Source organism: Selaginella moellendorffii, unplaced genomic scaffold (assembly GCF_000143415.4).
Source record: "Selaginella moellendorffii unplaced genomic scaffold, v1.0 SELMOscaffold_4, whole genome shotgun sequence".
NCBI lineage: Eukaryota > Viridiplantae > Streptophyta > Lycopodiopsida > Selaginellales > Selaginellaceae > Selaginella > Selaginella moellendorffii.
Window position 1 is genome coordinate 1,869,796 of NW_003314265.1, and position 14,869 is coordinate 1,884,664.

Here is a 14,869-nt window from a genome sequence, read left to right on the forward strand (position 1 = left end):
AACGATTCAAGAGATCAGCAATGTGAGGAAGAAGGTACACATCAGGGATTATCACTTTATTTAACAAATGATAGTTGATGTAAAAATGAATACTCCCATTAGACTTCGTCACTAAATGAAATTCATATGCCCAAGGACTCCACAACTTTTGAATAACACATTTTTCCAACATTTCTTTGATGTTTGCATGTAAAATTTTAATCTCTTTGGGTGACTAACGATAAACAGGAACCTTTATTAAACAGGCATCCCTAGTTAGAATAGGATGACATGTTGCAATCTTGGTCCTAGACAATAATTCAAATTCAAAGAGATCAACATACTCCTTCATGAGGCGGTTAACCGTTACAACACAAAGACTGTCGAAAGGAACAAAAAAGGGAAAAAAGGAATAAAATAGAAACATAGAAGGAAGTAATGGGGAGATAAAAGTGATAGAAATAGAAATAGAAACAAAAGGACAAAAAGGAATAAAAGTAAAATGAATGGAAGAAATATAAAGAAGTATAAGACAAAAGAGAGAAGCTTCAAAGTCACATTTAGCATGATTATGCTGCAACCAATTTATACCAAGGATGAAGTTAAAAGTTTGACTCGGCACCACCCGTAATGATTGCAATTCAAGCTTGAGATTGCCCACACGGATAACTAAATCCACCTCATCCCGTGCACGTACATGTGTATGGCTATTGCTATAAAGAATGAAACTGACTTTGCCACATGATACAAATGTAGACAGCAATATGTGGCAATAGACCGAGCAATAGAAGATAAACTCAAGCTTATATCAACCAACATAAAGAAAAGAATAGGAGACTTCTTGTTATAAAAATGAGCTTGGAAAATAAATATTAGATGAACTGATGCCGAGTGAACCCTTTAATAATACTTCCAAAAGAAAGATAGAGAGGTCACTAACTTATTTACACAAGGTCCCTCTGCTACTTGCATGACTCCTCGTTTCTCAGAAGCATCTTAGTATTCAACCTTTCATTATAGTAGCACCAATAAGACATTGTTGACACCAAGGTCTTCACCCAAGAAATGGAAGTTGCCAATCCAGAAAATGCTAGTAAGTGTGATTAATTTCATCACATGCCTAATAGTGGACATTATGGCCACGACCATGTCTTCGCCCTTGTCCTTGAACTTAGGCAACAGTAGCATCAACCTCCATTGAAACAGAACCATCTCCTATAAAAAGTGGAGCTGAAAAACATGTAGTGAGAAGTGAAAGACGCAATATTTCATAATAATGTGCCAAGAGAAGAACATTATCAAAGGTGGCTGGAACAAGTGCATGCATAAGTCTTATAAGATCTTGATTAAGTGTTGACTACAATATTCCCAACTTGATCTATTCTGACATATTTGGCTTCGCATGAAGTAAGAGGTTTTAGAAATGAGTACCAAATTGCATCACTGACTTAGACTGCATTTGATGAAGATGGTGCAATTGTTAAAAGGCATTATTATAATTGTCAATATGTCCAGATATGCATTTGAAGATGTTTAGGAGAATGCTCTAATCCTCACGAGTGGCTACGTTCAAACCATTGTACCATTATAGTGCCATCTTTTTGAGACATATAGGAAACTTATGCAAATGCTGAGCTTTATCCCAAGAATAATATGTGGCAATCACCATAAAATGATCAAACTAATAATACACATCATCCCCAAAATTCTCACAGAAGAACTCTGCCTAAACATGGGGATTGATAGCAAAAGCAAGAGGAGCTATACTACATGTTGTGAATATTGATATTAATTGAATTTAATTATTCAACTACAACTATATGACACTGAGTAATTACACCCCAAAGTCAAAAGGAGGAAGAGGTTGCTATTTTGCCATGAAAATGAACAAAAAGAAAAGAACAAAAGAGAATAAGTTGGGAAAAACTATAAGAAAATGGAGATCTAAACAATGCAAAAGTTAAATTTAAATCAAAATCCTAAATTTTAGCACTTTTCAGGGACAATCAAAACTGCCTCTCACCTTCACAAATGTAAATGTATGTAATATGGAAATAAAATATAGAAGTGTGGATATTAACTAACCCAAAAACATTAGTTTATATATAAGAGTAAATGGTTTAGTTTAAAACCAATCTAATGGCTATCACTATGCTAATAGTAGTATATGGCATTGTAGCTGTGCACGTGGACCTCACAATGCATGAAGTTTTTTCTTATTTGACTTTATGCTTTTTATTATGTATAAATTTATGATAAAAAATTTAGTTTAAGTATTATATTGCTAGCATCATCATTTTAGGCACTATAAATTTTTAAATTTAATTAAGCACTATTGCATTAATTGTATTTTTTTATTTTAGTAAAATGAGAAGCATTCTATCCATATATAGTAATACAATTTTACGAATAACTTGTTAGTAAAGTGGTAAGTTTTGAAATTACACAGAAAAAAGTCCAAACATAAAATATGCTAACAGAAGTTCTATATTAATCGGCCAAAACCCAAAGCCCTAAGGAGCTCTTCCCCATTCAAATCATGGCGCACTGCGCGATATTTCTCGCCGCCTCGCCCCTGGCGCGGCGCTCGGCAGCCGCGAGAATGTCGTCTTCCATCTTTCTCCTCGGAAGACTGGTGCCGGCGCCGCGGCACGTTCACCAGGGAGTCGCATTTCGGGCTCCGCCGACGAGATTGCCCAGGTTTGTGCATCTATATGCTTTCCAGTGCAAGCTCGATTCTTTCGCCTGTTCTAGGCTCAGGACTGTTCGATGTGAATCACTTCCAAAGCATCGGCTTTTTGTCACCGCCACTGCTGTTACACAAGCGCCTGCTCCATCTCCAACCTCATACGATGCGGGAAAGATACAGGTACGTTGTGGTTGATTTTGATGTTCTCTAAATTTTTTTCCTGGTGATTGGGAAGGTTTTAGAAGGATTGGAGCCAGTAAGACGGCGTCCAGGGATGTACATCGGCAGCACTGGTCCTCGAGGTCTTCACCATCTGGTATCGTTTTTATCTTTTCTAACTCATGCTTTCGCTGATTTTCTCTCGTTTTTTCCTTTGGTTCTTCTCGGAAGATTTATGAAGTGCTGGACAATGCCATTGATGAGGTTCAGGCTGGATTCGCTACTCAAGTCGACGTTGTGCTTCACTCCGACGGCTCAGTCAGTATTACAGACAATGGCCGTGGGGTAAGAGATCTTTAAAGCACTCGTTTTGTTAACTAGCACTATTGTCAGTGCAGATTCCAACTGATGTCCATCCAGCTACTGGAAAGTCTACTCTCGAGACTGTTTTAACGGTACTTGTTCTTGAATGAGTTTCTCCATCCCACTATAAGTAATACAGGTCCTTCATGCCGGTGGTAAATTCGGTGGTGATGAGAGCGGATATACTGTATCCGGTGGTCTTCATGGCGTCGGCGTGTCAGTTGTAAATGCGCTATCTAAGGTAGATCGCGTACTCTCATATCCAAGCTGCTCACTTTGCTTCTTATAGAGGTTGGAAGCTACAGTCTGGCGCAACGGCCAGGAGTACCGACAGGTTTTTCAGCGAGGGAAGGCTGTTGGCAGCCTTACAACAAGAAGTCTTCCCAGAGAAAGCTCGAGCCGGACAGGGACTTGCGTGAAGTTCCTTCCTGACGACGAAGGTACGCTCTTTTAGTCCTTTACATTAGCTGACTGGCAACCATCGCCATAACAGTCTTCACAACAACGACTGCATTCGATCCAAACATCGTATCTAGTCGTCTGAGAGAAGTTGCATTTTTGAATCCAGAGGTTTGGTGTTGTTTTCCTTTCCGCGGTTCTTACACAACATCGTTTACAGGTTACTATTAATCTCAAAGAGGAAAGTGCTACTACCGACGAGGTGTTTCATTTTGGTGGTGGCCTCGTTGAGTATGTAGAGTGGCTGAACCAGGATAAGGTTTTACTTTCAAATCTTCTTCGGCTACTAATCTGCTTTGTGCCAGACGAAAATTCACGATCCAATTTCTTTCAGTGTAGAAAAAGACGATATCTCTGTTAACGTCTCCATGCAATGGTGAGCACCTTCATGTAAGTATCGTAATGTCTGAGCTCCCGCTTGACAGGTGTTCTGATGCCTACTCCGATACATTGCTGGGCTACGCAAATAGCATACGAACAGCAGATGGTGGTACGCACCTAGATGGCTTGAAAATGGGCCTGACGCGTACTCTAAATATCCTCGGAAGGAGAAGCAAGGCAATCAGAGTACGTCTTCTTCATGATCTGAGACCTTGCTTCCTTACGTGTCTTTTATTCAGGAGAAAGGCGATAATTTATCCGGTGAACATGCTAGAGAAGGTCTCACTTGTGTCATTTCGGTGAAAGTTCCCGAGCCGGAGTTTGAGGGTCAGACAAAGGTTGGTTTGTTTTTTCTCTGGATTTTCCGACTCGTGATCTATCCTATCATCCAGACACGCCTGGGTAACGTGGAAGTTCGTAAGATTGTCGAGCAAGCTGTTATTGAACAAGTGACTGAATACCTTGAATTTCGTCCCGACACGCTCGAGGCCATCCTGTCGAAAGCTCTTCAGGCTTACAAGGTACCTCTGTTCATACTTTTATTGACGTCTAGCTTACTGTGTTACTTTTAGGCGGCTGAGGCTGCCAAGAAAGCGAGAGAATTAGTGAGGCGGAAGAACGTTTTGAAAACGTCAACCTTGCCAGGAAAGCTTGCAGATTGTACGTCCAGCGATCCACGAGTGTCAGGTAGGCGCGACCTTATGTATACGCACGTGATTTGTTTTCGAATTTCTAGAAATATTCATCGTTGAAGGGGAATCCGCCGGTGGTAGCGCGAAACAGGGTCGCGACCGGGCGTTCCAGGTGATTTATCCCTGGCATTTTCGTTTTTACGGAGAGTGGATGTTTTGACAGGCGATACTTCCACTCAAAGGAAAAATCCTCAACATAGAAAGGAAGGACGATGCTGCTATTTACAAGAATCAGGAAATTCAGGACCTGATAGTTGCTTTGGGACTTGGAACCAGGGTAGATTTGTTAATATTGTTTTTTTTCCTGTTAACCTGATGTTTGTTTGCAGGGGGAGGAGTTTCATAAAGACACTCTTCGTTATCACAAGATAATTATACTCACAGATGCAGACGTCGATGGTGCTCACATACGAACGTTACTACTCACATTTTTCTTCAGATACCAGGTATAGATCTTTGGATAATGCGCAGGCTTTGATTGTTGATGACGTTGTAGAGAGCTTTGTTTGATGGCGGATACATCTACGTTGGCGTGCCACCCTTGTACAAGGTCTGTTTAAAGCTCGCTTGGTTTCTCGATTCTAAACATAATTCACAGGTCGAGAGAGGAAAGCATGCTCACTATTGCTACAGCGAGAATGAGCTGCAGGGATTGTTGGGAACGTTTGCCGCCAATGCTCCTTACAATATCCAAAGGTTTAAAGGTAATGGCATACTTAGCAGAAAAGTTCACAACTCATTTGGCAAGATTGCAGGTTTGGGCGAGATGATGCCTCTTCAACTATGGGATACGACATTGGATCCATCCAAGCGAATGCTCAAAAAGCTGACGCTAGAGGATGCTGTGGAAGCAAGTTTTACCTTTTCTCGCCTCATGGGAGACAAAGTGAGTGATTCGAACCTAGTTGGTCTGACTGAGTAGTGGGACTTTGGCAGGTGGAACCAAGGAAGGAGCTCATCCTGAAATCAGCAGCTCAGTTCAAACAGCAGAACCTTGATGTCTAAACAGTCGCATCCTGCGTTTTCTTCGACCAAATGCAATTTGTAAGTTTCCCACTGTTTGTGCGTACGATTCCACTCCTACTTATGGTCTTGCAATCCTTGACTTCGACGTAGGTGTGATGTGGGTGAAGCTTCTATCGGTGCTTGAAAAGTTCCACGCATAATCTTCTCCTGCTTTTTGTTTAAAGTCGGCATTCATTCTCGCCTTGAAAACGCTTGCTGCCTTTTTTTAGTGTATGGAACCGTGAACGAATCAATGCGTGCTCATTTCAAAGTGTTACAAGGAAGGAATATGATCACCACGGATCCGGTATGATAAACTAAACGATTTTTGTGGAAACTCTATGCCAACTTGTTTGACCAGGCAGCAGAAGGTGAAACATCCACCAAGATGCGAAGAGGAAGAGAAAGAAGAGCATGTTGCCACCATGATTGAGGACTGATTGAGAAGAGACAACCAGATAACAACACGAGGAAGAGAATCAACCCGCAAAGCAAAACAAGGATTTCTTCGCCGAGGCATTACTTCGAGGTGGTGGTATTGTCGCGATCAACGTTAGACAACTCGAAAGACTGTAAAGTATGGCAAGATCGAGCAAGCACGACAGTTTGGACGGCTACGAACAAACGTTAAAAAGGGTGAAAAAGCGTTGCAAAGGAAAGTACTAGTGCCAGTGGACGTAGACATCCTAAACCATCAGTGCCGCTTCGCTCCTAGTCTCAGCGAGAGATCCAGCTCGCCCGAGTCATCCTCGAATGGATCAGAGTTCTTCAACGACGACAGGTTGCATTGGTGCTGCTGCTGTTGCTGCTGTTGGTGTTGGTAGTGCTGCTGCTCTTCCGCCGCCGGCGCTCCTCCGACCAAACCATTGATATGAAACCGAACACCCGACTTAACTCCGTGACCAAACATCTCGACCGACGGGCTTCTTTGCAGCTGGTGTTGCTGTTGAGACGACGATCCCGCGAGAAACGAAGAAGCAGCTCTGGCAGCAGCGCACCAACCTTTGGAGTCCAGGCCGCTCAATGATGGGTGGTGGAATCCAAATCCGGAGAAGCTGGAGCTATGGTGGTGCTCGCCAGAGTTTGGGTGGGACGACGATGGCAGAGTGGAGTTCTTGTGAAGACTACTTGGTGCCGTGGCGACGGTGGACTGGGCTTCCACTCCCAGGGACCTGTTGTTGGCGGCGGCGGCGGCGTTAAACCCGTGGAACGCGGAGCCCGAGCTTCCGCCGGGAAAACCGATGGTGGGGGTGATAGCGGTGGTGGTGGTGGTGGTGGTGGCGGCGGCGGTCCTAGCACCGTGAGCTCGTCGAGCGGCGGTTCTCTCCCTCTTGTGCGCGTTTTGGTGGCCACCCAGCGCCTGCGAGCTTGGGAACTTTCGGTCACAGTAAGTGCAAGAGAATTGGCGATTGGTGGTGGTGGTGGCGATCGACGCGTGGTTCTCAGCAGCAGTGCTGGCAGCGTGAAGAGCAACCGGCGCGAGAGGAGCGATGGCGGCGGTAGCAGCGGCAACGGCGGCGGCGGGGCTTTGATGATCTGAGGATGATCCCAGCGACGTGCTGCCCTCCGACACAACGGAAGTGCTGGACGAGAGGGATGATCTCCAGTGCTCTCTCGCCTTGGCGACGTGATCTTGCTTTGAGAGATGGTGATGATCCAGGTCCCTTGACAAGAATCCAAGCTTGGTGGTGGCCCCGCCAAGGAAACAATGAGCCACCGCCGCCGCCGCCGCCGGCGAAGTCGAGGAGGAAGTTATAATCTCCTCGCCACACACCTCGAATTCCCTTGTCACGATCGCGCTGCTATCCTCCTCCTCCTCCTCCTCCTCCTCCATCTCTTCATTCTCGAGCTCGTGATGACGACCACGATGATCCAGCTTGGGATCTTGACACCCAGCAGCGACGATTCTAGCTTGATCGAGATCGTCACCTCGATCTAGTTCTAATGCCTGGCCTTCCTCTTCTTCCTCTAGTCTGGAATTTAGATTCAACCTCTTGGGATACCTTGCTGTTCCCTCTCCTCCCACGCCTGGAACTCTTCCTTGATCTTCTTGTTCCTCTTGTTCTTGCTCTTCTTCTTCTTCCCTATGTTGGTCCTCAAAGCTCCTCTTGCTGCCCATCCCGGCGGATCCAAAATCTCTAAGATTGGATCGATCAAAGAGAGGGGAGAGAGAGAGAGAGAGAGACCCAGCAAAAAAGAAGAAACCAAGGAGAAGGAAGCGCACAAAAATTACAGCCTAGAGCAGCTAATCCAAGCTCTCCACATTTTTTTGTATCATCAGCTTTCACAGTTTAAAACCATCCCTCTACTCAACAAAAACAACAATTTAGTGTAATTGGAAAATTTCCACAAGTAAAATGGGATCGTGTGTTGTCGGAAATAGCTAACATAATTTGGAAATCGAAATGCCAGCGTGATATTTTTTTGACATGAAAGGATGTTGGTATGGTCATTAAAGAATAGGTCCCAAGTCAAAGTGTTCCACTAGATCATCACTCACATGGGAAGAAATCGTATAAAAGATAAATTTTGACACTCAATCTAATGCCAAATCCACAGCACATTTTTCTCCACTTAGTGTTTGCACCAAACACAATATCTCTGAAAAAAGAAGCCATTAAAACCACGCCCAGGAAGACTTTGAGCCGCCACAATCACTTTGCGAAGCTTCCGGCCATCGAGGAGTACGCTACGAAACGATGGATGATAAGTTCTTTCTATCTTGCTTCCAGAAAAACACTGCATTTACAAACTCTACGAGAGAAAAAGTGGAAGGGGGCGAGCGAACGTACTTCCCTCTACATCACGGCTTCTTTCTTTACCAAAACCATCAATCCACCCACTAGCAGTACCCGTCCATCCATCCATCATGTACACGCGGTCTCGTAGAAGACCGAGCCTTGCAGCTCTGGACCGTCCAGGCGGGGATTGTTCTCAAAGCTGCGAGTCAGACGAGCAAGAGACGAGTCAGTCTCGGTCACAGTGCTGGGTCAAAAAAGACGACTCACTTCTTTGCGGGGAATCTCGCGAACGAGCCGGAAGTCGGGATCGTCCCGCACAGGTTGTTCGAGGAAACGTCCCTGGAAAGCCGAGCACGCGAGTCAGACAAAGTGTAGAGGCGGAAGAAAAGAAAAGAGGAACTCTGTCAGGAATCGCCTGGGGAGTGAGTGGACTTACACGACTTTAAGGCTCGCGATGGAGGTGAGCTCACGGGGGATTCGCCCTCTCAGCTGGTTGTTGTTGACCCGCCTGCACGTCTTAAAAGAACCAGTCAAGCGCACTAAAGCTCATGGTGACCAAGACACTTACAGGAAGACGAGCGACTTGAGGTTGCCAAGGGACGCTGGAAGCTCCCCTGTGAAGTTGTTCATGTACAAGTCCAGGCTCACCAGGCTCTTGAGTTGGCCGAGCTCCTCCGGGATCTTGCCCCGGATGTTGTTCTTGTAGAGCTCCCTGAGAGCACCGAGGATTATAATCTCTTCCTAACTTTGTGTTTCTTGTTGAGAAGAACTTACAGGTATTGGAGATGCTGGAGGCTTCCAAGCTCCGGGACGAGAACGCCGGAGAGGTTAGCATTGCCCAGATCCCTGTCCACATAGAAAGAGTTTAGTTCTAGGCGTAGAAACTTACTCGGAAGATGATCGATCACGAGAACTTACACGCGAGTCACATGATTCCGACGATCACAGGTAACGTGGAACCAGGTGCAAGGATTCACAAGGGTCGGGTCCCAGCTCTGGAGAACATTCTCCGGGTCAATCAGGCTTCTTCGCAGCGCGTAGAGGGCATCGCCTATAAACCAAAAGAGGAACAAAAGTGAGATTTCACTCATAGGCAAAAAAATCGAGCAAACCTTCGGAGTTGCACGAAGCAACGCTCAGGTAGATCAGAGCCGCAAGGGCCGCCGGAAAAAGGCCGGAAAACTCCATCTCCTAAAGAGGAACCAAAACACATAGCTAAGAAATACTCCCCATGGAAGAATGCGGGCCTAGAAACAAGAGAAATTTCCAAAATTTCCGCTCACCTCTAATGTGGAGTACCGCCGGCACCGCCGCTCTCAAATCGAAGAGACGAGATGACAAGACCTAGCTAGAGAGAGCGAAGAACCCTAAAAACCACGCTCACTCGTCACGCTCCACTACCAGAGGTAAAAGAGAGCGTTTTGACTGACTGGCGCATTAGCCGGCACGTACACGGCACACGACCGTACGGAATGGTAAAAGTAATACATTTTTATTCTAGAGCGTGTAAAACGGTAACTGTCACAAACAAATATAGTATGCCGCCATCCCTCTATCGGATGGAAACGAAGGAACAGTAAAGAGCCGATAGTAACAGCGCCACGCACGCCGCCGGGGCCGGCGGGCCGCACCGCGCGGTACTGCTGGCGGCACCGCCCGTCTCGTTGGCCCCCGCGGGCGCCACGTTCACCGTGACGGGCGGCGCGCCGGGCGCGATGGCCGGGCCCGGGATTACAAACGCCGGCGGCGGGCGCTGCAGCGGCATACCGCCGGGCGCGTTGGCCGGCGCGAACGCCCCCGACGGCCCCGACGCCGGCCCATTGGCGGACGCCAGGCTAAACGAGGGATTGAGCACGCGGTCGATACCGTGGCACGTCACGACGCTCGTGGAGTTGCCGCACATGTTGGGCCGCACGATCCGCGCGGTATTGAGGCGGTACCCCGCGGCGCTGTTGTCCGTGACCACGAGCTGGTTGCCGAAGAGCAGCGTGGGCAGACGCTGGCCAACCGGGAACTCCGAGAGGACGTCGTACGGCAGGACGCCGGTGACCGCGTGGTAGAGCAGGAGCGACGGTATCTCGGACTGGTTGAGGTTGACGAACGCCGCGATGGCCTCGTTGGTGGGGATCATGAGCGTGGAGTAGGCGGGGATGAAGTTGGACAGCGCCTTGATCGCCCATCCCGCCAGGCTGAAGCCGCCGGTGCGCAGGGTGTCGATGATGGACTGGGCTACCGCGGGCGGTATGGTCGGGAGGCTCCCCACGGGTATACCGCCGCCGCCAATTGGGATACCACCGCCGCCAATTGGGATACCGCCCCCGCCGCCGCCACCGATGCCCGGGATGGGGACCTGGGCTTCCAGACGAGCCAAGAACAAGGCGGAGAAGAGAAGGGCTGTGAGTGTAACTCTGCTGGATCCTCTTCCTCCCATCTCTTTGTGGAGCGATGGGAAGGATGGGCACTCTCGAAAGATTGGAATTGCCTACCTTGGGGATCGCCCATGCCGCGAGCTTATATGGGGACCAAAACTTCCAAAAGCATGCACCGTCACCACCGCCTCTATCAACGAGTTTGATATAACCTTCCTTTCTCGGCATTTTTCACAAAATTAGGGTTCTAGAGTAAAATGAGTATTTGTAACAAAATTAGGTTTCAAGAGTAAAAAATCCGTATCCTCTGGTTTTAGGGCAGACATGGCAGAGTCTATCCAGTTCTTCGCGGGATCCTTCTCCACGGCTTTGCCCGCGCATCGAAATCGCAGCTTGCCAAATGGATCGTCGCTCTTCTTCGCTAGAATGCGGCGGAGATTGGCGGCCGCAGCTCCCGAGAATTGGGAGGGGGTGATCAAGCTGGAGGAGGAGGAGGCGTCGACGCTGATTGATCTTTGCCGGGATTTGGACTGGGAGGGATGCGTGGATGCGCTGCGCAGGGAGGCGCTCCGGATGAATGATGCGACCAGGGCTGGCGCGGCGAGAGTGGCGCAGGGGGTTAGCTGCGCTGCTAGTGGTGGGAATGGCAATGGCGAGCAGTGGGACTACAAGGAAGCGGTCGCGGATTTGAGAAGAAGGGCGAGTTTCCAGGTATGAAGTAGCTTGTTGGATTGTTTCTTGGAGATCTCGGCTTGAGTTTCATGGTTCTTTTTCTTGTATCCTCCATCGTTTTGGATTCTTCTATCTATTGCGTTTCGATCGTCTTTGATGATATGCTTCATGAATGCTTGATTGTTCTACTCTTGTGTTCTTTTATTTTTCTATCGCTCACTTCTAGATTTTATCCAGGCTGCTGAAGAGATGGTCAAGAATCTCAATCCACCGGACTATGCTCAAGCAGTCTCTAAGCTCGCTCACCAAATTCTAAACGCCTGCGACCAACACTTGCAAGTAAACCCCTTCTAGTATTTTTCCTCGGGTTGATCTTTTCATGTTCTTAGGACGACACTTGCGGTGGAGGAAACGGATCAACGAGCCCAGCGACGGCACCCTCGTTTCTCCTGGCAACTCTCGCGGGTCTTCACGGTTTCATTGGCTTTTCCGCCATGGCCGACGAGTTCCAATCTCAAGCTCAAGCTGCTCAAGACAAAATTCCATCTTGGCTTCCCACTGCTGTTCTGGGAGCTCCAGTTGCAGCGTACTTGATCTTCAGCGTCTATAGAGACCAGGTAACTCCACAAAAAAAACTCCATTTTTTCTCAGCCACAGGGAAAACTCTGGCTTTTCAGGTGAATCCTCAAGCAAAGCTCACGGATTTTTTCTTTGCTCTGGCTGCTATGTTTATAGTTGGGAACCTCATCACTTCAGCCACACTCGGGGTAAGGAAAAATCAAATTTTTTTGTCACTCTTTGATCGTGGCTGTCAGGTGAGGCTCTATTAAATTCTCCATGAGGCTCTCTCTACTGAAGACCATGTATATTCTATTCTCGTTCTAAGAATGCATAAGATACCGCCACGCTAGACGTCTTACATGCCGCCACGTTGCTGATTCTACCACGTGGCTCCATCTTAGGCGTTCGTCCGGGGCACGAGCCCTAGACATTGAAAGGGGAGATAGAAAGGAAACTCGTGTGAGGGTCTGGGCAGTGAGTTCTAGGGTTTTTGGAGCGGCGGCTGGATCAATGGCATTGATCTGGAGGGTGCTGCTGTCCTTCGTGCTGGTTTTCGCGATTTTGTGTGTTGGAATTCGGGGCGATGCAGGTGTAGAGGATGGGGACTTAAGCGTGGGGCAGAATTTAAGGCAGGCTGAGCTCGATCGGGAGATTATCGAGCTCCGCAAGCAAGTATCGGAGCTGGAGGCACGGCTATCAGTCACAGGTAGAGAAAATCCCTTTTATCATCCATACGTTGTCTAATGTGTTTTCCCTCCTTGCCAGATTCTAACTTAAAGCAAGCGAAGCAAGAGTCCTTTGAGAAGAGCAAAAAAGTCGTTTCATTGGAGAGCGAAGTAGATTCTCTCCAGGTGAGTGCTATAGATCGATTTTTTGGACTGGAAGTGACTGTGCTGTGGGTAGAAGCGGGCATCTGGCGATGTGGAGAAGAAAATTCAGAGTCTGGAGGCAAAGGCGGAAGAATTATCATCAAAGGTGGAATTTGTCGGTCGTACTTTCTTGTTGTTCTGTCGTAACCCGCGACTTTTAGGTGGAACAACTCGAGGAGAACTTGAAAAAGTCGAGGGAAAACGCACAGCAGTTGCAAGACAAGCTGGAATTGTCGGAAGCCAAAGTTGATGAGCTAACCACAAAACTCGCACAGGTTTGCACGAAGATTATCCTTTTCGAATCCTTTGATGCGAGAAAAATTCTCTTTTTCTAACCAGGCCGAGAAGAGCAGTGCCCATCTGCGAAAGAAAGCGCGTGATGCTGAGGAGGCACGTAAGATAGCTGAGAATCTTCTGCTAAAGGCAGAGTCCGAGGCAGCTGCGAAGGCTCAGGAACTTTATAAGGTGTTTCGATTTTTCATTCGTCGTTCGTTGTGACAAGATTTGCAGGTTTACGAGGCTTGGCTGCCACCGTGGGCCGCGGGCCGACTAGCGCAGATACAGGTAAGAAGTGTTTTTGATGATATTTTCATTCATCTGTTGTGCGTGTATAGTCAACTTCGGCAGTGTATTGGACCCTGCACGGTGAACCAGTTTTCAAGAAAGCTGCGGAGCACGTAAGACGATTATTTCTTCAATAGCATGTCTCATCTATAACCATTATCTGTATCAGGCCTCTCGACACGCCACAACGGCGAAGGAATGGGCTCAACCTCACGTAGATACTCTTAAGAAGGTACAGATTATCTTGCTTTTGTCAATGGCTTTAAGATGAGCTTCATTTTTTCTCCAGAAAGTAGGCCCTTCTGCGAGTGCGTACTGGAATACTGTCTCCACGAACGGCAAAGTTCTGGCTTCTAAAGTGTCAGAGGCCTACAATGTTCACTTGTCGCCCCACTTTGTTAAGGCGAACGAACAACTTATGCCTCGCATCAAGGTCTGCAATCGTCCATGTATCGGATAGGTTTCTTACATCCTTTCTCTCATTTGCAGTCTCTACGGAAACAGCTTCGGCCGCACGTAGACAAAGCTGCTGCGTACGTCCGTCCTTATTACGAGAAATCTCAAGAATACGCTGCTCCTCACATCGAAAAGGTGCATCAAGTTTCCAAGGAGGCACTGACCTCGGCTGTAAATTATCACAATAAGGTAAGTCTTAGAAGCCGAATATTGCTGGCAGCTGCTGATTCTTCTCACTTTCTTTCAGATGCAAAACTCAGTTCGCGGGCTTTTATTGAAGCACGAGGTGTCGGCAGGCTGGGCGGCGAGTAAAGAGCTCGTTTGGTTTCTCGTAAGAGATTTATTTCCAGTTGCGTGTTTGACAGCTCTAATTTACTTCTCCTCTCATAGGCGATGGCGGTTTTGGTGCTACCAGCGGCTGCAGCGATGCATTTGGTGTTGAGCACCTTCAGGTAAAGAGTTGAATTTGAGCTTGCACTCTCAAGCAAACTGACTAGATAACTTGGCACTCCAGTGGTAGCAAGAAGGTGAAGAAGCCGAGCCGGAGCCACGCCAACGCGCACAAAAAGTCCAAAAAGTCAAAGCATCAATCGTCGTCGTCTTCATCGGCGGCGACAAGCGCAGAGAAGCACGTAGAGAAGCAGTAGAAAAAGAAAAACGAAGTGGCCTTGTCAAGATTGAAATCTTTCCGGATATATCGCTCGCGCTTACTGCTGGCTCCTTTGGACATGTGTATAAAAACACTAAAATTTTTGTGTACGCGCAAATATCATCAGTTCCATTATATAATAGTTGATGTTTACGAATCATCATTGGCTCCAGCCCTTTTGATATTTAAGTTCCAACAAGAAACAGTAAAGTCACAGCTGCAAAAAAGAATTCTCCTACTTTATCCTTTGTGATGGATAAA

General features: G+C 47.2%; 5 protein-coding genes across 5 annotated transcripts; 3 read left to right on the top strand and 2 right to left on the bottom strand.

Moving 5' to 3' along the window:
* The first annotated feature begins 2,508 nt into the window (after nt 1-2,508).
* On the top strand, nt 2,509-6,381 carry LOC9655698 (DNA gyrase subunit B, chloroplastic/mitochondrial). Its single transcript, XM_002964062.2, has 23 exons — nt 2,509-2,679; nt 2,734-2,848; nt 2,904-2,984; nt 3,059-3,172; nt 3,226-3,282; nt 3,330-3,431; nt 3,480-3,630; nt 3,684-3,760; nt 3,810-3,908; nt 3,955-4,025; nt 4,075-4,216; nt 4,270-4,368; nt 4,423-4,551; nt 4,603-4,717; nt 4,767-4,834; nt 4,886-4,999; nt 5,052-5,168; nt 5,219-5,272; nt 5,321-5,426; nt 5,478-5,608; nt 5,659-5,766; nt 5,839-6,034; nt 6,089-6,381. The coding sequence occupies exons 1-21, from the start codon at nt 2,519-2,521 to the stop codon at nt 5,725-5,727; spliced, it is 2,172 nt and encodes a 723-aa protein (XP_002964108.1). The 5' UTR covers nt 2,509-2,518; the 3' UTR covers nt 5,728-5,766; nt 5,839-6,034; nt 6,089-6,381.
* An 18-nt stretch (nt 6,382-6,399) lies between these two features.
* Nucleotides 6,400-7,880, bottom strand: LOC9655699 (homeobox protein prospero). The gene has a single exon (XM_002964459.2). It carries the CDS (start codon nt 7,844-7,846, stop codon nt 6,422-6,424), a length of 1,425 nt encoding a protein of 474 aa, XP_002964505.1. The 5' UTR covers nt 7,847-7,880; the 3' UTR covers nt 6,400-6,421.
* Nucleotides 7,881-8,427: 547 nt separating this feature from the next.
* LOC9654665 (leucine-rich repeat protein 1) lies at nt 8,428-9,881 on the bottom strand. Its single transcript, XM_002964460.2, has 8 exons — nt 9,752-9,881; nt 9,581-9,659; nt 9,387-9,519; nt 9,243-9,314; nt 9,037-9,180; nt 8,905-8,976; nt 8,736-8,807; nt 8,428-8,667 (listed from the first exon to the last, which is right to left on the bottom strand). The coding sequence occupies exons 2-8, from the start codon at nt 9,654-9,656 to the stop codon at nt 8,595-8,597; spliced, it is 642 nt and encodes a 213-aa protein (XP_002964506.1). The 5' UTR covers nt 9,657-9,659; nt 9,752-9,881; the 3' UTR covers nt 8,428-8,594.
* Nucleotides 9,882-11,144: 1,263 nt separating this feature from the next.
* LOC9654666 lies at nt 11,145-12,417 on the top strand. Its single transcript, XM_002964063.2, has 5 exons — nt 11,145-11,548; nt 11,747-11,848; nt 11,899-12,126; nt 12,187-12,276; nt 12,325-12,417. Exons 1-5 carry the CDS (start codon nt 11,162-11,164, stop codon nt 12,337-12,339), a joined length of 822 nt encoding a protein of 273 aa, XP_002964109.1. The 5' UTR covers nt 11,145-11,161; the 3' UTR covers nt 12,340-12,417.
* On the top strand, nt 12,403-14,768 carry LOC9655700. Its single transcript, XM_002964064.2, has 13 exons — nt 12,403-12,776; nt 12,836-12,921; nt 12,974-13,045; nt 13,101-13,214; nt 13,279-13,404; nt 13,450-13,503; nt 13,554-13,616; nt 13,673-13,735; nt 13,793-13,936; nt 13,993-14,148; nt 14,207-14,290; nt 14,350-14,411; nt 14,474-14,768. The coding sequence occupies exons 1-13, from the start codon at nt 12,581-12,583 to the stop codon at nt 14,604-14,606; spliced, it is 1,353 nt and encodes a 450-aa protein (XP_002964110.1). The 5' UTR covers nt 12,403-12,580; the 3' UTR covers nt 14,607-14,768.
* The last annotated feature ends 101 nt before the right edge of the window (nt 14,769-14,869 follow it).

Bases quoted from the DNA above. Each gene is read 5' to 3' on its own strand.
- LOC9655698 (XM_002964062.2), top strand. From the start codon at position 2,519: ATGGCGCACTGCGCGATATTTCTCGCCGCCTCGCCCCTGGCGCGGCGC. The intron at 4,026-4,074 runs GTGAGCACCTTC...CCCGCTTGACAG, and splicing joins GTTAACGTCTCCATGCAATG to GTGTTCTGATGCCTACTCCG. The intron at 4,835-4,885 runs GTGATTTATCCC...ATGTTTTGACAG, and splicing joins GTCGCGACCGGGCGTTCCAG to GCGATACTTCCACTCAAAGG.
- LOC9655699 (XM_002964459.2), bottom strand. From the start codon at position 7,846: ATGGGCAGCAAGAGGAGCTTTGAGGACCAACATAGGGAAGAAGAAGAA.
- LOC9654665 (XM_002964460.2), bottom strand. From the start codon at position 9,656: ATGGAGTTTTCCGGCCTTTTTCCGGCGGCCCTTGCGGCTCTGATCTAC. The intron at 9,520-9,580 runs GTTTGCTCGATT...TTTGGTTTATAG, and splicing joins TGCTTCGTGCAACTCCGAAG to GCGATGCCCTCTACGCGCTG. The intron at 9,181-9,242 runs GTAAGTTCTTCT...CGGTGCTCTCAG, and splicing joins CTCCAGCATCTCCAATACCT to GGAGCTCTACAAGAACAACA.
- LOC9654666 (XM_002964063.2), top strand. From the start codon at position 11,162: ATGGCAGAGTCTATCCAGTTCTTCGCGGGATCCTTCTCCACGGCTTTG. The intron at 11,549-11,746 runs GTATGAAGTAGC...GATTTTATCCAG, and splicing joins GAAGAAGGGCGAGTTTCCAG to GCTGCTGAAGAGATGGTCAA. The intron at 11,849-11,898 runs GTAAACCCCTTC...TCATGTTCTTAG, and splicing joins CCTGCGACCAACACTTGCAA to GACGACACTTGCGGTGGAGG.
- LOC9655700 (XM_002964064.2), top strand. From the start codon at position 12,581: ATGGCATTGATCTGGAGGGTGCTGCTGTCCTTCGTGCTGGTTTTCGCG. The intron at 13,215-13,278 runs GTTTGCACGAAG...TTTTCTAACCAG, and splicing joins TAACCACAAAACTCGCACAG to GCCGAGAAGAGCAGTGCCCA. The intron at 14,412-14,473 runs GTAAAGAGTTGA...TTGGCACTCCAG, and splicing joins TTGGTGTTGAGCACCTTCAG to TGGTAGCAAGAAGGTGAAGA.